This window comes from Antedon bifida, chromosome 7 (genome assembly GCF_963402885.1).
Source record: "Antedon bifida chromosome 7, ecAntBifi1.1, whole genome shotgun sequence".
Lineage (NCBI taxonomy): Eukaryota > Metazoa > Echinodermata > Crinoidea > Comatulida > Antedonidae > Antedon > Antedon bifida.
This window is the reverse complement of record NC_136232.1, coordinates 10,813,702-10,835,514: the sequence shown is the minus strand read 5'-3', so window position 1 is coordinate 10,835,514 and position 21,813 is coordinate 10,813,702. Positions and strand designations below refer to the sequence as shown.

At 32.2% G+C, this 21,813-nt stretch overlaps 1 protein-coding gene across 1 annotated transcript; it reads left to right on the top strand.

The window, feature by feature from the left end:
• The first annotated feature begins 116 nt into the window (after positions 1-116).
• Positions 117-20,097, top strand: LOC144847382 (AP-2 complex subunit alpha-2-like). The gene is made up of 23 exons (XM_078703695.1): positions 117-222; positions 3,000-3,082; positions 3,569-3,637; positions 8,399-8,541; positions 9,129-9,322; positions 9,567-9,696; positions 10,079-10,180; positions 10,286-10,456; positions 10,565-10,653; positions 10,884-10,955; positions 11,101-11,197; positions 11,482-11,619; positions 11,800-11,982; positions 12,323-12,420; positions 12,775-12,904; positions 13,210-13,311; positions 14,245-14,421; positions 14,707-14,915; positions 15,214-15,510; positions 15,820-15,936; positions 16,540-16,609; positions 16,762-16,896; positions 17,360-20,097. Exons 2-23 carry the CDS (start codon positions 3,019-3,021, stop codon positions 17,435-17,437), a joined length of 2,865 nt encoding a protein of 954 aa, XP_078559821.1. The 5' UTR covers positions 117-222; positions 3,000-3,018; the 3' UTR covers positions 17,438-20,097.
• The last annotated feature ends 1,716 nt before the right edge of the window (positions 20,098-21,813 follow it).

The window sequence follows — 21,813 nt, the reverse complement described above, 5'->3', positions numbered from 1 at the left end:
TTTTTTTAAGCAAAAAGTATAGTATTGTACGCATGAGTGCGTTTAGCATAAACTACGCCGGTTCCGTTAAATCACATGACACGTGGAGAGCCTCGATTTGACCTTACACATGGCGGCCATAATTGGGCGGTAGCGCGATAGTAAAAATTGTGTAGGGATTCGGTGCCTGACAAGGTGATTTTAGGAAAAGTATTGCATTCAGAGGACATATTTTATCATTTTGTAAGTAAATTAGCTACATTTGTGATATGTGTTGTTGCTACTGTATATTTTAAAGCTCAGATTTTAATGGTTAGTCGTTAGTCAATACAGAAAAAACACCGGAACTACTCGACTTTACTACTTCTGCAGCAGCATCGGATTGTGTCGTGGGAGGAGGCGGCTGTAGATTGTCCGGCGACCATCACGTATTGATTGAACTCTAGGCCTAGCTACAGGACTAGCCTAGGAAGACATTGGTTTGAACCTTCTCCGCCTCATTTGATAGACCTAGTATTTTATAACACTTATACTCTTCTTGTATTGTAGTACAGGAGTAGAAGTAGCATGTTACTTTGAATGCGAATAAATAATTTTAATTTTTTTAATTTTTATGATGATCGGGACCTTTTTTTTTTAATGTTTAAGATTAGAACACACCTACAGAACCCAGTTTTTAGGATTGAGGTCATTTTTTCACGTAGACAAATTTGCTTCACTTTAAAGATGTATTGTCCCTTTGACTAATTCCAAAAAAATAAAAAATAACAGATTTCGAAAAAAGGTGGGTCATTTTGAAGTATCATAATAGTTATTAACTATCACCAAAAATTTTTCGAAAAAAAAATCATTTAACTGAAATACAGACGTTTTTTTGTTAAAAAAATAACTTTGACTTCCAGTCAAAGTTTTCGATCAAAACATATCCCATAATGAAACGCGCTTGTTTGGCTACTCTGTATGCATAATCATAAAACTTCCTCGCGATCTGTGTGAAAACACCTTCTCAATCGTGACGAGTTGTAAACAATCCTAATTAGCATCATGCATAATGCGTACTCGTGGTTTGAAATGTTTGTTTACTTTCGCTCGCGACGATTTTCCAGACAAATGTAATCAAACTAATTTACCTGTTAATTACGTAAACTTGTTGCTTTTGGCTTGAATTTTTGACTTAAAGTGAATAACTTTAATATTACTTTGATATGGCCAATTTAAATTTAGAATATTTTGACCTTCATTTTTTTGTGTTTCAAGGGACAATACATCTTTAATAACAAAATTAGGCCTAGGTTAAAATATGCATGCACAAAACCAACACTTTATTTAAATGCACAAATAAATTATTAATTAAACTTGATAGGCCTGCCGTCTACTTGGAGTCTGTGTGTGAGGCTGGGCACCAACCTAGTAGTAATAGTAAAAGAATATTATGTTACAATCATTCCTGCTGTATAAATACACTCCCATACTCTATGTCTTTATATATTTCGATAAAAATGGTTCTAATACAGTAAATCTACTCCATTGCTCAGTCTACTGTAGGCCTTGTAATTTTTCAAAATTTTCGTCATCATGTTATCTTTGTTTACATCTTTATGAAGTGTCAAAGTGACCTACAGTAATAAAACGAGTAAACAAATCCCATCCCAAACTTACAGTATATATACATACATCATATATCACATACAAAATACAGGTCAATCTCTTACAGTATGTTAAAATACATGAGTCATACTTTTTACAAATTGTGAAACTAGAATAAGCCATTTAACATTTGAATCATTCAATTTAATTTGCAATTTTAAACTTAAATTAACATTTTAGCATTTTTCAACATGTATCATTATTTTCTGTAATTATAAATACTGTATCAAATAAATATAAGTTATTTACTGTTGTAAAATTAATATAATAAATGGGTAGGATCAGTTTTGTTGCAATGCACCAAGGGTTTTCCCCAGGAATATTCTATACCCTACAATAAAGCATACTATTGTTCTCTCAAAGTTTTTCCCAGGATTTCTCGTATACTGTACCCTGCAGCAAACCATTGTCCTACCAATGGGTTTCCCTGGGAATTTGCCTTACCCTGTATCAACCATTATCCCATCAGCCATTGGCTGCCAATTAATGTAATTTAGCGATCCAAGGTTAAGACTGATCAGATAAGTACCTGTACTTAGAACCTTTGATTGCCTTTTCACAGTACAAAACTATGAAAATATTTGAATAACTTTTAGACACTATACAGTAACTTCTTTCCAACCATAAATAAACATTAACTGGTAAAAGCATGATTGTCAAAATGTAATTTTAATCCATTATGAATAACATTTAAATAATTACCTTGGCTTAATTGTAATTGGAGTTTAAAACGTGATGTTAGTATTAAAGTAGGTTATTACATTAAGAAGAACTTTTCACCTTTTACAGTTTATGTGTCAATCCATGTCACTCTTTTATTTTATTAACTGTATTGTATAATAGACTTTCGTATACTGTAACATTTAATATTTGGCCATGTAAAGTGTTATTGTTTTATTATTCACTAATTATCCTTGGTGAATACTACAGTATACTACTGTATTTTACATTTTATACCGAATTAAAACAAGCAAGTATTCGGTAGCCTGGGATTAAACAATTGACCTTACAGTATAACTCTGATGGACAGCCAACTTTAGTAAGAGTACTTTTTAAAAAATAGCAAAAACTTAACAATTAAAAACCATGCGTTCAGCCTTGTTAATGCATGATATTGCTATTAATTACTTTATCTCAAACACTACTGTATTTTTGCATTTTTAAAAATGTGTGTCCTCAAATCTGTCCAGGCCATAACATCTTCTTTATGAACTTCCTGGATTTTTCCCAGAACTTGCTGTGAACTTTGACACAATTGCTAATGTTGCTTTTTACCTGCAGAGACATACTAAGTACACCTCATTAAGTATCATTGTAATATTTATAAGGCTACACATTTCTAAGTATGTTTTTTTTGTCATTCTAATTCCTAGGTTTCATCAATCATAAACCATGCCTGCCGTGAAGGGAGATGGAATGAGGGGTTTGGCTGTCTTTATATCAGACATTAGAAATTGTAAGTTAATAATGGATCTCTTGAGACGCCAAGGCTAATGCTTGACTAACTGTAGTAGAGGTACAGGCCAGCCATTGCATTCTTGTCCACTATAAAGCTCTGTCTACAGTACACTATCAAACTTTATCTGACAAAGAAATGTGATGTGCCCAAATATGGACATGATGATGGGCATCAAACCATATTTGGGTACATCACACTTTTTTTTGTCGAACTACTTTGATAGTGTAGACAGAGCTTAACAATCCACTGACTCAAGGGTTGTAGGATTCAAGAAGGCGTAATCAACACAACATTAGATTACGATAGTATTGTATTAATGGGTGTGTCAGTGCAACTACCGTACATACAGGAGAATCTAGAGGTAGAGGTGGTGATGAATTCCAATAATTTATCTGTACTGTGTTTTAATAATATATCCTTTGTTTTATATAATGTATCAAATACAAAAAAAATTCAATCTTGTATTTTGTTTTCATTTTGTAGGCAAAAGTAAGGAAGCAGAGATCAAAAGGATAAACAAAGAATTAGCAAATATCAGGTCAAAGTTTAAAGGTCAGTATACATTGTGATAACATACAGTAATATCAATAGAAAATCTGTCTGCAAAAAGGTGGTGGGTTGTTGCTATATAATGCTTGTGTAAAATTTGCATTTTTAATAACAATTACGTATTGAATATAAAATATTTAGCATCAATGTTTATATTTGGTTTTTTAAATTAAATACTAAAGTACAGTTCTTTTTAAAAATAAAAACTGTCAAATAAAATTGACATTAATTTAAATTTTTAAAATACCTGGATTAATCCCCCATTTTTTGATTGAAAGATGATTCTGAAATGTGAGTGTATTTAATTTTCCTTTAAATACTATAAATAGAAATAAGCACATTTAAAATAAAAATTCTGATTTTCAATGTGGGCGTATTCTGAAAGTCAATGTCATTTCAAAATAAGTTTGCTTTTGATTTTAATTTGCAAGATACATTTATGAGGTAGTTTTCTGCATTTTATGTTATTTTTATGACAACTCTACAATTTATAGTAGATGCTTTTTTCAATGGTAAATTTCAAATCAATTCCCCAATGGCATTGAGAAAATGAATCCAGCAGCAGATGACCTCTGACCTTACTTGAGCTTCGCCACTTATCTTGGATTAGTAAGCAGGTCTTGTAAAACGGTCTCAGCCAAATGTTAGCTGGCTAGATAAATACACATAGTCTAAATGTTCGTTCGTAATTTAAATGTACTTGCTCTGTAATGTAATGTGAATTCACACGTGACAGTTAAATTAGCTTTCAGATTGAGAATGTTGAATTAATAATTATTTTTGTCAGTTTGCAATCATGATGATATATACAGTGATGTACAGTAGTATGTTCAAAGTGTTGTGAGAAAATCTTTGCATCCAAATCAGGATTTGAACTTAGAACTGTGGTATCTACAGACCAGCACAACTACTAAATTGTTATCAAAAACAGATTAAAAGGTCTTTGAATGAATGACAATTAGATGTTTATATTACTGAGTGTAGTTAAATGATTAAACCTTAATAATTTTATCATTAGTTTAATTCTTTGTAATGCCATCATTTTAAACGATCAAATTAACCTATTAGTGAGATTAATTTTATAAAAAGCAATTGATATGCAACTCATCCTTACGCAGTATTCATGGTACTTGGCATATTATTAAACTTGTTTTCATTTCATATACTTTAAATAGTGTTTGATTGATTTTTTGTTGAATGCTTGCTTTACTAGGCAGATTTTAACCTTTGACCTACAGGATCTACTGCAAGACCTACTGTACAGTACCTACAGTACATTACAATCCAAAACTGTGAGAAATTAAATTAGGAAGCACATCCCATCCCACCTAGGTCCCTAGTTACCGCAAATCATGATCCTATTTATTACTGTAATGCCCCAGCTTTCTATGTGAACAGTATGTACTATATATGTTCCTTTAAAGTTTTATCGTATTTATATCCAGAGCTCATTTATAGTGATACTGTATAGTGTGTACAGTAATTATCTAAGATAAACTGAGATGAGAGAGAAGAAAGATTTTTATGTGTACATAAAAATCAATCTACTGTACAATATGTTCCTTTATATCCAGAGCTCATTGATTGTACTTACGCTCTATCTACACTATAAAACTATGTGAATGTGATGTGCCCTTATATTGACATGATGATATCATATCACTACCATATTTAAGCATATCACTACCATATTTGGGCACACCGCACTTTTTTTGTCAAACTATTGTATTTTGATAGTGTACTTTAGACAGTTGTATGGAGCCAATGTCCAATAAGATAGGCAGAGAAGAGAGAGAGAAAATAAGAATCTACAAAATGTCCTTTGAACAGGTGGATAACATAATTTAAAATGTATTAATTTTTTAAGTATAGCTGAATTTATTTCCGTAGTATTTGAGAATATGTTATAGTTGTCTATACAAATGATGAACGACGTTCTTCTTAAGTGTCGAGCACAATGCTCCCTACTTCCTCCCAGTCCATTTTTACTGTTAACAACTTCCTTTACTTGTTATATATGATCACTGTGATACTTAGTTCTAAGGTCAGCTACTGTACTGTTTGATGCATTTAGTTTAATTGGGTAGTTGGTTTTTATATAGGTTGGTGTACAGTAGTAGATCTGGTTGACACAGCTTAGGCAGTCCCAATGGTCATAGCAGTCTAATCAAGACAATGTATTAGGATTACATGATAATGTTGTACAACATGACAATGTTGTGATGTGCAAAACCTATGTTGCATTAGTATTCACAAGGCGGATTTTTAGCAAGCCTGTCAAAAATTATGAATTCAAATTATGGCTCTATCAAAATCAAATTATGACTATCATCCCAAATTAAAGTTATTTTCTGATGAAAGAACAATTTAACCATTTTTTGTTTTGATTTAATTATTCTATAATAACCCATACAGTAGTATTAATGTAGATAGTTGATATTCAGATATCATGCAATCATGGGATTTGACAAGTACAAATATATTGATTTCATTACAAGATGCTCTAACTTTGACCTTTACGTTGGTAAAATAATTAAAATTTCATGTGGACATCTTATTGCTAAACTTGTATAAAAATATTGCCTGTTTGTGGCTGAATTTAATCCTAGCCTACCCCAACTATAAATCTGATTTTTTACTGTAACATGTCAAAATAAGTTGATCCCCAAATAATGACATGAATAATACCCAAGTTTATGGTACATTAAACCCTCAGAGGCTGAATGTTTAAATTTGTATAAATTTATTGAAATATCTGACATTTTGTAGCTAAATCACAGATGGTATTATTAATGGTACTGTATGGCTCTGTTTGCAAAATGTATTCCTGATTGTATTAACATTTTTATCATATTAAATACAAAGATATTCCTGAATATGAACCAAGCATTTACCTTATCATCAGTAAAGCCTCATAAGTAATGTTCAAATCAAATTTTGTTTTTATGACCAAAATCTTTAATTTCAGTATGCATAGTAATTAGCAATTTGTTCACATTATTTATTGAAATACCTCTACATCAGTATAGTGACATTTTGAATTTACTGACGTATAAAGCCATATCAAAAACGGTTTGAAAAACATAATCTATTTTTTGATAAGCATAATTATCCAAGTGTGACGTATGCCACATAGTTATTCATCAACAGCCAGGCTATTATTATTACTGTCATAGAATATTAATGATTCTAAGTGTTAAATAAATTAAATGTCATTGTCAGTCGTACTTTTACTTTACTTTTTTTTATTTAATGTTTAGTGCAATACAGTATATTTAAAAGCCTTTGGTGGTTGTACTGTAACACTTAGTGTTTTAGTATGAACTATCATTGAGTAAAGTAGCCCTTAATTAAAGCCAACAAAATGCTACAGTAAATAGATATTATATTTTAATGTCTACAGTACTGTACGTCTCCCTCTTTTAATTTTAATCGCTTTCCATCATTCATACATTAAGCTTTCCACGATTTACAGTATTTCCATTTTTTTCTGTTTATAGTATAATTTTGTATGTAGCCATTGAATAGTAGTGTTTTGTTGTATAAAAAAAGATTAAGGATGTTGGTAGCACTTTTTTTAGTGATTAACAATAAAATAAGCAATTATCTTTATAAATTGTAAAGCCAATAAAATATTTTTAAACTCAAGTCATTGTCTAGTCACCACAGTAGAATTGTTAGATTAAGCCATTATTGAATCATCAACATAAACATAATAATATTTATTGTTAACAATTTGTGAATATTATTAACAGACTGCGTCAGCTTTTGACAGTGCTTTTATTGTGCACTGACCTTGCTCCGCTAAATTATTTTATAATTTAGATTTTAGTAGTAAAGTGGCAATTTATTGATTTTTTTTTTTTAACATCATAATAGATTTGTTATTATATTAATAATACATTAATAATCATAATAATATGATCATTACAGTTAGTCTTGTTTAACTGTATACGGTTTTTTATTAGGCCGGTTTTTAATTTTGATTTAATATTTTTAAGAAATATTAGTCAAATCATAATTGCTTGTCCAGATTGCCAAGTGCAGCTATTTATTATATTAATAGTATACATTAATAATAATCATATTATGATCATTACATTACAATAACATAGTCTTGTTTAATTATGGTACTGTACAGTTTTTAATTAGACTGGTTTTAAATTTTTTTAAATAAATATTAGTCAAATCGTCAATTGCTTGTCCAGATTGCTGACTCCAGATTTCATCTTATTAAAATTCACTCAGAGTCAGACCAGCACTTAATGAAATGTAAGACAATATGAATGAAATTAATATCTAGAGATTGATTCTTGCCGGGCATTAAACATTTCAAACTCTTACTTCTTAAGATGCTATCATAAATTTTGAGGGGGCGATAAATGTTCATTTTGGCGTAGAATGTCTTATAATAATTTAATGTGTTTATGGAGTGAATCTTATTCCACATTATCATATTCTATTTCTAATAAAGCAATTTCGGTTTCAATTCTCCGGTTTTGTCTTGCTTCAGTGATTTTATTTATGCTTCAGTGGTTTTATCCATGCTTCAGTGGTTTTATCCACGCTTCAGTGATTTCAGTCATGCTTCAGAACAATCAATTTTGCTTCATTAGTTTAAGAATCGGAATTTCAAATATTTAACTTTTAATTATTTAAATGCTTTTTAATTATTCAAATCTCTACGGAAATATTTTAATTGAGTTGTGATAATTACTAAAACGATCCTGATATGTTTGTGTTTTTCATAATTTTTTTTTCTAGGGGATAAGACGCTAGATGGATATCAAAAAAAGAAATATGTCTGCAAACTACTTTTCATCTTTCTTCTTGGTCATGACATTGACTTTGGACACATGGAAGCTGTTAATCTGCTAAGCTCCAATAAATACACAGAAAAACAAATCGTAAGTTGTGATTGGCTGTTTTCCTCCTTTGTGAGATCATCCAGGCTACTACTTATTTCATTAATGCGTATATAGACATAATTTTTACTTTAGTGGTAAAGCTCTGTCTACACTATCAAGCTTTATATGACAAAAAAAACTAGTTTGATAGTGTAGACAGAGCTGAGGAGATCCACATACCCGAAGCAATAGACACACATAGCAAAGAGTCACAACTACGTACTGTATGTGTTGCAGACTCATCTTAATTTGCCAGAAGGTGGTATAACAACCAAAATATTGAGAAATTCTCAACCTTACATTCTTTTGGAAACAAATTGTGTATGCAAACCTCTCTTTACTAGTGTTTATTCACCAGACAAACCTTTAAATGATATTTATTTATTCTTTTGACTGGATTGCATTTTCAGTAATGTACGTGTAGTACTGCTTTTCGAAATGGTCCAGTTACAAGGTTTAAAAGCAAAGAGAAGTTAATACATACATAAATTATATAATTGTAGCTTAAGCAAAACGAATTTCCATTTTAAAGTGGACCAATAAAATGTCTTGAATCTTAATGTATTGTATGTTTGCATCCATTGTAGGGATACCTATTCATATCAGTTCTTGTGAGTGAGAGTAGTGACCTGATGCGACTGGTGATCCAGAACATTAAGAATGATCTTAACAGTCGTACACCTGCTCACATCAACCTTGCTCTTCACTGCATCGCAAACATTGGCAGCAAAGAAATGGCCGAGGAATTGGGCAAAGAGGTGCCGAAGCTGCTCGTCTCTTCGTAAGTTTTCTATTGTTATTCCTGTTTTTTTCTCCTCAATAGAAATGAAATGAATCGGATGTCTAAAGCTCTGTCTACACTATCATAAAATGTGTGATGTGCCCAAATATGGTAGTGGTATGATCAAATATGGTAGTGATATGACATCATCATTTCCATATATGGGCACATTTATTCTACTTTAGAGTAGCAGTTGTAGCAGTCAATGCCTGCGTCTAAAAAAACATATAATGTTCTTTTTCAGCGATACAATTGATGAAGTTAAACAAAGTGCATCGTTGTGTTTGTTACGGTTGTACCGTACGTCGCCATCATCTGTGCCGGTAGGAGAATGGGCATCGAGGGTCATTCACCTTCTCAACGATCAACACATGGTAAGAGTCGAAACAGTCCATTACAAATAAAGTGAGACTGACGTTAAGGAGAAATCATTATGCTACTGCTATTCTTGTGTATCATTTGAAATGGGACCTTCTTTTCTATTGAATATTGAACAGTTAAGAGAAACCACTTTGTGGGGCTTTATAGTTGGTATTACTATCTACACTATCAAACTTTATGTGACAAAAAAATGTGATGTGCTTAAAAATGAATATCATAGAACATATTTAAGCATATCACTACCATTATTTGGGCACATCACACTTTTCTTGTCAAACTAGTTTGATAGTGTAGACAGAAATGGGGCTTTATAATTGGTATTACTGCTGTTTAAGTTATGTATTAAATACTAATTTTTTGTTCTGTTTTCTTTAGGGTGTTGTTACGGCAGCCACAAGTTTGATCCATGATTTAGTGCAGGCTAACCCAGAGGATTTCAAAGGCTGTATTTCATTGGCCGTATCAAGGCTCAGCAGAGTAAGGCCCATTAACTAGTTTGTTGTGCCCAAATATGGTAGTGATTTGCCCAAATATGGTATGGTAAGAACTTTGTTTTACAAATAAACCTTGTTTTATTTTTAGATTGTTACATCATCATACACAGACTTCCAGGATTACACATATTATTTTGTACCAGCGCCTTGGCTGTCTGTCAAACTTCTACGTCTACTCCAATGTTTTGGTCCGCCGGATGACCCAGCTGTCAGAGGTCGTCTCAACGAGTGTATGGAAACTATTCTCAATAAAGCACAGGTATTGTATATTTATTGATCATTTTTGTTATCATTATCAAAATTCTTAACATTTGTTATTTCCAATCATCATGTATGTGAATTCTTTTTGTTGTATGTATTTTTTCAGGAACCGCCCAAGTCTAAGAAGGTCCAACATTCCAACTCTAAGAACGCAGTTCTCTTTGAAGCTATTAGTTTGATAATTCACCACGATAGGTAAGTATTCTTTTTCCTGGAAACTAGATTTTTAGTCTTGTCTCTTCAGCTCCACTCCCTAAGCCTTAAATGATCAATTATAAAATAGTTTATCCATCCTGTAATTGGTAAGTTACTCGCTATTGGATGTGTATGAAATAAACAGAAAATCAATCTTAAAAATGCATGCGATAGCTATGCATATTTTGATCCTTATTTACTAAAAATATCTATCTATTTTTTATTTCCAGTGAACCTAATTTGTTAGTGAGGGCGTGTAATCAACTTGGGCAGTTCCTACAACATAGAGAGACAAACTTAAGGTACTTCATTGTTTTTATTCTATGTCTAACATGGCATAAGATGTACGTACTAACATCCTACTAGTCTCAAATCAGTTTTATGAAAATATACAAAATGATTTCTTTTTGATAAATAATAAACATTTTGTGACATTTTTGTTTATAGGTACCTTGCACTTGAGAGCATGTGTTTATTAGCGTCATCCGAATTCTCACGAGAGGCTGTTAAAAAACATCAAGAAACAGTTGTAACTGCATTGAAGGTATTCCCTTTCAGTATTATTTTACTATATTTCTCATTAGCTAGGTTAACAAAATCTTCTCTTTTATGTAAGCATACATTTGAAAGTGTCTTCTTTCTTAATTTCCATTTGAAATCTTGTGGAATCAATGTTTTATTTATATTTACATTTTTTCTAAAATAAATAACCCCTTCTCTCTGTATAATTGTTATGTTACATAAAGGTCTCTTAGAATTCAGTGTCTTGTTTATTGTTTTATTTAGACTGGCACAAATATATAACCCCTTTTTTCTTTTGCCTAATAGACTGAACGTGATGTGAGTGTACGACAACGAGCCGTTGACTTACTGTATGCTATGTGCGACAAAACAAATGCTGAAGAAATTGTAGCCGAAATGTTGAATTACTTAGAAAGTGCTGACTATTCCATTCGGGAAGAAATGGTGTGTATACTTTGGAATAAAGTTTTAAACACTTTAAAAAATACTTACATAATCATCAAGCGAACATATCCGAGATGGAGTTCACAATTCACCGCCACAATCCTTTCTTCATCATTTGATTCCATAAGTCATGAATAAATACTGTACAAGTACTATAAGAACTTTCTTCTTTCTTTGTAGGTGTTGAAAGTGGCCATCTTAGCAGAAAAGTTTGCTGTAGACTATACTTGGTACGTAGACACAATACTAAATCTAATTCGAATAGCAGGAGACTATGTCAGCGAGGAGGTGTGGTACCGAGTCATTCAGATAGTCATAAACAGGGATGACGTCCAGGGCTACGCAGCTAAAACTTGTTTTGAGGTACCGTACATTTTTTGTGCACAATTTAAATATAATAATTCAACGTAATTGAAAGCTTTAGGTTGTCTAGGTTCTACGATAAAAAAATAATAATAACTAGAGACTAGAGGTCAGTTTTAGGCAGCTAACCCTAACACCAAACATTCAAATTATTCAACGTAATTGAAAGCTTTAGGTAGTCTAGGTTTTTAGATAAAAATGAATTATAACTAGAGTTTCATGGCCAGTTTTAGGAAATAGCTAACTCTAAAACCACACATTTTTTTGGACTCCCTAAGTTTCTGATTTTTGTTTCTGAAGTCTGGTTTATGAATGATACTGATTGTTGTTGTTGTTTCAGGCTCTTCAGGCACCAGCTTGCCACGAAAACATGGTAAAAGTAGGAGGGTACATCCTTGGTGAATTCGGTAACCTAATTGCAGGTGATCCCAGATCCAGGTTAGTTTATAAAAGTGATAAAAAGTTGATTAAATAAAAACTACTTCAATGAACTAAAATGTTATAGTAGTTTATATTGGCAAGAGATGTATTGTTTGTGTGCGAGATCCTAATTTTAATTTCATAGTGCTTATTCAATAAAGTTCTGTCTACACTATCAAACTTTATGCGACAACAAAATGTGATGTGCTCATATGAACATGATGATGTCATATCACTACCATATTTGGGCAAATCACTACCATGTTTGGAAATATCACTACCATATTTGGGCATATCACTACATATTTGGGCATATCACTACATATTTGGGCATATCACTACCATATTTGACTCTTGCTTTTTATCTTTCAGTCCTTCAGTGCAGTTTGAGCTCCTTCATTCCAAGTTTCATTTATGTAGTGCTCCTACAAGAGGCCTCCTGCTCTCTACATATATCAAGTTTATCAACCTCTTTCCAGAGATAAAGCACATTATTCAAGATGTAAGTTTATATAAGTACAAAATTAATTATTGTGTGTTATGAGTGGTTACCGTAATCCGTAGCCATAACATGGGCAAGGGTTTGAGACTCGCTCGCTCCATGGTTCTGGTGGTAGAACGGGTCTTCATAGATAAGGACTATAAACCATAGATCCAGTGTACACATCTAACTCAGAGAGGTGGCTGCATGTGTATTACTATTATTAGTATTATTTATTTATCATCAGTCATAGAGAATGGCACATTTAGGCTAAATTCGGTCAAGTAACATAAATAATAAATCAAAATTCTTTATTTTTCTTGCAGGTTTTGCAAACTGATAACCAACTAAGAAATGCAGATGCTGAACTACAACAGCGTGCTGTAGAGTATCTACACCTTTCTAACAGAACAAGCACAGAAGTTCTGGTAAAATATTGATTTTCATTTCCAAATAGATTAAAATACATAGCAAATACAAAGTACAACCAATTATAGCATAAAAATAAACACATTGCCCAATATATGACAATTAATATATAAAACTAACATGCAGTAGGAGAGCAGACATACTGACCTGAGGAACAAGTTTCTATTACCAAAAAGGTTTTGACTGCCCTTTGATATGACATATAAATTATAACTTATACCCCTTTCACACCAAACACCCCGGGGTTTATGACCATTCAAAACGTCGAGAAACTCCGGAGATACCCCTTTCACACCAACCTAGCAACACCGGGGTTTATAAAATAAATTGTAAATGTCGCCCTCTATTTTGTTTGTTTACATAGCGACGATCATTAGAATCATTTTAATTGATAATATTTTTAATTTAATAATTATTTTCAAAAGTCTCAGAAGTCATATAATGTTTTATTGATACTTCTTATTATTTTCTAGACCTGCTATGTATTTTTTACAAATATTTTAGTATTTTGAAATAATACTAAAGCAATGAGTGATTGTGTGAGGATGACCTTTTGACTTAAAAACTCCAGAGTTTGATGTTGGTACCTTTCACACCAAAACACCGGGGTGTCCCCGCAGTTCGCTCTCCGGAGAATGTTGAGCTGTTCAACCCTGCAGTTTTAAACTCCGGAGTTGCTTGATTTTACCTTTCACACCAAAACACCGGGGTGTCAACTCCGGAGTGTCTTCGGTGTTTTGCTTTTGGTGTGAAAGGGGTATACAGAAAGAAAATAGAATAGAATATTAATGCAATTTTTTTTCTTAAAAAATCGGCTTGGCATGAATTCTTGTACTTGAGTAAACTCAACATTTCATTTCTTTTCATTCCACACTTCATATCCATAGAAAACAGTACATAACAGTAATCTTAACTCCATATTCTCCATTTAGGCAACCGTTTTGGAGGAAATGCCCCCATTTCCTGAAAGAGAATCATCACTGCTTGCTAAACTAAAGAAGAAGAAACCATTGGGATTTCAAGAAGAAGAGAAAACAAAATCAAAAGCCATGCCAGGTGTGTCAATTAACAACGTCGGAGAGAGCAGCACGGATGACCCCACACCACAGGTATTTTTAGAATTTTTAATACACATTTTAAAAGTTAAGATTGTAGATATAGTGGGAATAAAGAAAAATAATATTTTTACTCTCAGAAGAATTTATGTGTTACCTGTATGTGTACTGTTTCGTGAAAAAGGTCTATACTACCTACCAACTACATTGAGGCAACATTCTGGTATAAATTAATTTATAATATTAAACACATTTACACCATAATAAGATGCATTTGTCTAGGCCTAGGCACTTTGGATTATTAATAATAAGATTGATTGATTATTTATTTTAATTTAGATGCAGCAACCACCATTGCCGACTGCACCCCCAGCGTCAATAGACCTTCTCGGTCTTGATTCCCAGCCAGCGTCACTGAATGCCGCCCCCACCACTAATAACTCATCATTACTCGTTGACATGTTCGGCAGTCCCCCGACCGCGCCTGCTTCAGTTTCAATGGGCGATCCAAATACTTTGTCACCTGGTGCTGAAGAGAATTTTAACAAGTAAGTAAAATATAATTTAAAAAATGTTTTTTTTTATTTCACAGCGGGCACAAACTTGCCAATTACAAGATGGATAAAATATTTCATAATTTATCGTGCTTATAAACTAAATCTAAATTGAGGCTTAGAGAGTGGAGTAGAAAGAGTTGTGAGTTACAACCCTGGCACTATGTCAGGATTGTTGACATCCATTATTATTATGTAATTGCTGATGTTAGTTTAGTGCCACTTGCTTGCTTGTTCTCCTTCAATTCATCATAACCAATTATTTTTCAATTTGATTATTTTTTTTTTAAAGATTTATCTGCAAGAACAATGGGGTACTGTTTGAGAACGAGCTACTTCAGATTGGTGTAAAATCTGAGTACCGAATGAACCTCGGACGAATAGGTTTGTTCTTTGGTAACAAGACTAGCTATCAATTCACGGACTTCTCAACTGTAGTTAGCTGTCCGAACGATTTAATGTCTAAAATCGCTGTTCAGTCTGACGATGTCGGCGGTACCATCGACTGTGGGGCACAAGTGCAACAGATGATAAATGTAGAATGTATTGAGGACTTCTCAGATGCACCTAGAATTAGCATTTCATTCATGTGAGTGATTATCACTTTAAGCTCTGTTCACACTAACTAGTTTGATGTGCCCGAATATGGTAGTAATATGACATCATCATGTCCATGTATGGGCACATCACATTTTAAGATCTGTCTACACTATCAAACTAGTTTGATGTGCCCAAATATGGTAGTAATATGCCATCATCATGTTCATATATGGGCACATCACATTATTTTGTCACATAAAGTTTCATAGTGTAGACAGAGCTTTAAGTTGCAAAATATTGTTTGTAAGTTCAAGAAATATTTGGTAATTTCTTATTCTGTTTTTTGTGTTTGTTTTAGGTATGGTGGTTCAAAGCAATTTGTAAATCTTAAAGCTCCCGTCATGGTATCTAAATTCTTTCAGCCTGCAGAGATGAACTCCGCTGATTTCTTTTCCAGATGGAAGCAGCTTAATAGGTAAGATACAACAAGTACATTTGGGAAGTACTCACTCTTAAGCTTGACTGTGATTCCTTAAAGATGTATTGTCCCCCAAAAACATGAACAAATAAAGATTAATAAAATCAGATTTTGAATAGGCAATTTCACGGTTTTAATAAAGTTATTCACTTCTGTAGAAAAAAAATCATCCAAAATAATTATTTCACTTATGAAAAGACAAAAGAAATGGTTAATTTCAGCCAAAAACCATTGTCTTCCAGACAATTTAGGTATATTTTGCTTTAAATTACATTTTTTTGGTGGAAAATGTTTTTTTTTTGGTTCAAGTTTTTGGTCATAGTGAATAACTATTATGTGATATAAAAATGGCATATTAAAAAAAAAATGAAAAAAATTATTTTTTAGGGGGACAATATATCTTTAATCTAACAGTTTATTTTTATATCTAGATTGTTCTTTTTTTTAATAAGGTTTAGCCATAATAATGAGCCTTATCCTTTTGGTTTTTTCTCACCGTTTTTACTTTAAATAAATTGTATTCTCTTATGACATCGCATGCAAATTGGAAAAGTTGTTTGTTGCCATTCATTTTACAATTGTAATGCTTTTATTTTTAAGCCCATCTCAAGAAGCACAGAATATTTTTAAAGCAGCCCTTCCAATGGACCGACAGGCTAATAATGCTAAGGTAAGTATTGTAGGTAGTTATTAAGTTAGCTTGAGTCCTTACCAAGATATTTTATCTAGGTTTATGTCTCTATCATTGTCCGGACAGTAGTATTTTATTTTGTCTTATTCATGGACAGGATTCCTATTGACAAAGATATACTTATTTTGCAGCTAATCGGCTTTGGTATGGGTTTGTTGGAAAATGTAGATCCGAATCCAGATAACTTTGTATGTTCTGGTATCCTAAAAACAAGAGAGCTGCAGATTGGTTGCCTAATGAGGCTGGAACCTAATGCACAAGCTCAGGTGAGTGGTACTTTTGAAAATAATGCGCCCCCTGAGGGCATACTGCATCGCAGTAGGTGTTTCATGATATTATCTTTCATACACATCACCATTTCTGTTGATAAACCAAAATATTTTGTTATTCACAGAAGCGTTCTAAACCTTTGAGATTTCCATGTAGTTGCGTTTTCAGCTCTAGAAACTCCCAATAAACACTCCTTTTTATATCGAGCTCCTAAATTCCTTTCTTTGCGGCAGTGTCCCCCTCGCCTGTGTTTTTTATGTATGCTATCACTTTGTGAAGCATGTGCAATATTGCCATTAGGCCACAAAGTGACATGTGACTGTTTTTATGAAATAAAAGATTAATATTAAACACTTATTCTTCCCTGAAACAATTCTGAACAATACATCCAGTTATATTCAGTTCTAGGATGAATGTGTACCTCAGTTTGACTTGATGAAGCCCACATTTTCATTTCAGATGTACCGTCTCACATTAAGAACAAGTCGTGAATCTGTATCGAAAGAATTGTGTAGATTGTTAACAACGCAGTTTTGATCAAATAGCGCCCCCTATCCCTTTGTGAAACCAGTGAACAGAATCCGGCACAGCCATTTGCACGTTTGTAGTGATAAGCTTCGTTTCCAATACACAACTCGAAATGATGTATTCAATTTCATTACTTTGGTAAAATTTATCCTGAACTAAACGTTACTGAATTGTATGACGGGGATTGCGACGTAAGAATTGCAAATTAAATGAAATGATAAAAATAGTGATTGAATGAGCGTACATTTTATGTGTATTAATTGTGTAGTATATTTTAAAATCTCAATTGATGTTGTATTTGAGTGTTACAGATAGTATGTAGTGTGTTATGTTGTCGTAAACATGTATTTCTTATAAAAAAATAAAAGAAAGTATATTTTCTCTCTCCAGATTCAGGATTATTCATGAATACAAATCCTTGTTAATCCTCATCATATCACTTTATCTTTTTTGATACAAATCCTTGTTAATCCTCATCATATTGCTTTATCCCTCTTGATACAAATCCTTGTTAATCCTCATCATATCTCTTCATCCCTCTTGATACAAATCCTTGTTAATCCTCATCATATCGCTTTATCCTCTTGATACAAATCCTTGTTAATCCTTGTATTGCTTTATCCCTCTTGATACAAATCCTTGTTAATCCTCATATTTTTATCACTCTTGATAGCCAGAGTATTGTGGTCTTAATCCATATTATGTCTGATTTCAATCTTTTTTTAAATGTAATGTAGTGTATGTCCTCTGACGGTTTTCTTATGTATCGACTTGCGCTAACCGCAGCACTTCCTCTGTTGTGTAATCAAACAAAGGCCCTCGTCGTATTATTATCTAAATAATTAGAATTATCTTAAGGAAAACAACATTCAACAACAAAACAGGCAGCCAACAATTATAAAAGTTCATTAACAGATTTTGAAGGATTCGTTAAAGAAATAACATTGACAAAATCCAACTAAAATGTTAATATAAAATTATTCATAATAAGAACATAGATTAAAATACAATCAATTTAAAAGAGTTTCTTTATGAATGGTATGATTTGTAAAATAAATGATCAATTTTGTAAAAATATAAATATCCGTTTAAAAAGCGTAAAAAAATATAACAACAAAGTTGTGATTGAAATGTGGATTTTCTTTTTTACTTGTTTTAACAACTTCAAAGCAAAACCAAAATACAAAAAAAGAATCTTTCCCAAAAGTGTTTGAGAAACTTATTTTTATATAGTTAATGAATTTGAGTTTTATTAGTGTCATATATTATTTCTATATAATTTCATGTTTGTAAAATCTATAAAAAAAAATATGAATTGAATATACAGGACAAATCCATGTAAAACTAAATAAAAACAAAAATAGTTTGCGGCCATTCCATGACGACATTACAGGTATATACATTTATTTTTGGTCAAAATTATTGATATAAAAAAATTAATATAGATTATTGATATACTGTACTATTATTGCGCTATTCAAATTATTGATATCATTGTGATATTGATATTACAATTATTTATATCATTAAATTTTTGATATTATGCCATTGATATCAATATTGATATCATTTTGGTATTCATATCACTATATTATTGATATCATTATGGTATTGATATGATATCATTATGGTATTGATATTATATCATTATGTTATTGATATTATATTGATATCAATATATTATTGATATAATTATGGCATTGATATGATATTATGTTTTTGATATCAATATATTATTGATATCATTATGGTATTGATATCAATATATTATTGATATCATTATGGTATTGATATGATATTATGGTATTGATATCAACATATTGATATGGTATTGATATCAATATATTATTGATATGGTATTGATATCAATATATTATTGATATCATTATGGTATTTATATATCATTATAGTATTGATATCAGTTTGGTATTGATATCAATATATTATTGATGATATGTTATTTCACATACAACATTAGCACATTTGTTTTTATGTATTAGTAGTAGTAGGAAGACGTGGCTAGAGATATTGTATATAACATTGTACTAAGAAATTTTAAATAAAACTGTATTCGCTGTCATATATTGAATGCTCTATCATATTTTTTTTTATAATATTGGTATAATTACTATATTATCCCAGTTCTTTGTATACTGTACTATTGAAATTATTATTCTTATTATTATTATTATCATTATTAAGATTGTTATAGATATTATCATTCTAGTCGTCTGACATATCCTGGACATTCAATCTTTGCTAATTATAAACAAGGTTAATTAACATAATGATAAATCATTTTTGTTTAGGTAAATTACTGATAAAGACAATATCATTATATTTAACACGGCAGTACTGTACCCAGATAATGTGACAAGAAGCTAGTTTTTTTTGGGTGAATTTCAAATGATATCCTGGCAACGAAATATTAATATGTTGCCAGGATATTGATATAATTTACAAACAAACGAATTGTAAACAAATGCAAAAACATTGTTTGTATGAGAGCGCATGCGTTCGAAAAAGTGTCAATTAAAATATTTTGTGCATATTTCTGAATACGATAAGATAGTGTATTAATTGGATGGGCCAAATAGTTACCTTGCCTCATGATTGGTGATATCAGAATTCATATGTAAAATAAAAATAATACAAGAATATCCCAAAAACTTTGCCGTGTTTCTTTTTTCAAACTGTATACGTTGAAGTCGGCTGGTGCAGCTCTTACTTAAGGGGTTGGTACTTAAATAATGCATGGAGGAAATATACTTTCTCCATGATTAATGGAATAATTATTAATAGCATCTCAATGATGAGAAAATACGTCGTATACGATGTTCCTTTCATACTCAACTTACCCTATATGAATAATGAACTAGTCCAAAAGTAAACATATGTCTTGCGTTTTACAACTTTATATCAGATAAGAGCAACGCGTTTGCGTCAGCATCAGAAAGTTCAGACAATAGTTAGTTTTACGCGCCATGATAAGAAGACGACTAAAACGTCAAATAAAAAAAACTTCATAAAGGTTGGGCGCGCGCATTGACAGCTAAATCAGCAGCCGGTCGGTTTTTGACAGAATCAGACGATAATGTTAATGTAGATTGATGGCGGTGGAGAGAAGAAAGTCATTCGTCTTAAAGCACTCTATTGAATCAATCTTACAAACGGTAGATGCAGACCGTCCAATATGTGCCCCATCTGGTGGCGGTGGTCACTACTACACGCCTACTTATGATGTATCTGGTTCTAGTCGATTGCGATCACAACCAGTTGGAAATTACGTTAAGAATGCCGACACTAAATATCAGCCTACTACGAATGTGATGAGTAGAAAAGAAGCGCCAAACGCTATCGTAGATTATGTGACGCATACCACCACAGGACCAGTAAAGACAGTAGTCCTAGAGGATGTAAATTCGAGGGCGGCTATCAAAGATGACGCACAATCTGAAGAACTCCACTTCGTCTTAAAGGATTCCAATGTTCCCATAGGACCAGTGAGGTGTACCGAAGAGCAAGAAGCGGTCCCCACAAAATCGACCACAAGCCAGGGTGACCAATCCACGTCTTGCAAATTACCCAAAGGGCAAAAGATGGAAGTTGAAACGAATAAGATTGTATTTAAATATTTCTCGCAAACGTCATCAATATCATCGAGAGTAGAGCTACCGTTCGGCGGCACCAAACAAGCTTCAAGTAAAGGTAGGACAGATTGTTTCTTGTATTGATTTCAAATGCGTGACATCATTAGAGACACGCGCGTATAAAGACTGATGACAATTGTAGGCTTTTGTACGCGCGCGTTGAAATGTCGCTCAATAGTTCCCGTATTGCTGTTCATATTTTGTATTCTTCGGAATGAAGTTTTATCATAAACCGAAGTAAAACCTTTTTTTTATGTTCGTTTATTCATTTATCAGTCTTTGCCAAATGAATAGGCAAACATGTAATCATAAATTAATTATATCAGTTTATGGTGGTTAGGCGTCAGTCTTAGCTAGTGCACTAGACTTAATCATAAAATAATGATGGTATTATTAGGTCTACATTATAAATTATCTATTTACTACAATTGTATAATGACAGGTTTTATCAGTTCAAATATTGATGCTATAAAACGTCATAAAATACAAGCAAAAGCAAACTGCGTGAGAAATAAGAATATAGTGTGTAGGTGATGAGAGCTTTGAGTTCATAAAATAAAACGTAATACTGTACATACATAAGCACATTTCCCCGTCGCACTAAAAGAGATGTACAAACGGTGACGCGTGCGTACAAACGACGTTGATATGGTACGGTATTTGTACCCGCTTCTCTGTACGAGCAAAACACTATGCTACTAATTTAATTTAAGGCCTCCCAATTTGATTTCCTTC

Bases quoted from the DNA above. Each gene is read 5' to 3' on its own strand.
- LOC144847382 (XM_078703695.1), top strand. From the start codon at position 3,019: ATGCCTGCCGTGAAGGGAGATGGAATGAGGGGTTTGGCTGTCTTTATA. The intron at 11,198-11,481 runs GTATTCCCTTTC...TTTGCCTAATAG, and splicing joins CAGTTGTAACTGCATTGAAG to ACTGAACGTGATGTGAGTGT. The intron at 15,511-15,819 runs GTGAGTGATTAT...TGTTTGTTTTAG, and splicing joins AGAATTAGCATTTCATTCAT to GTATGGTGGTTCAAAGCAAT.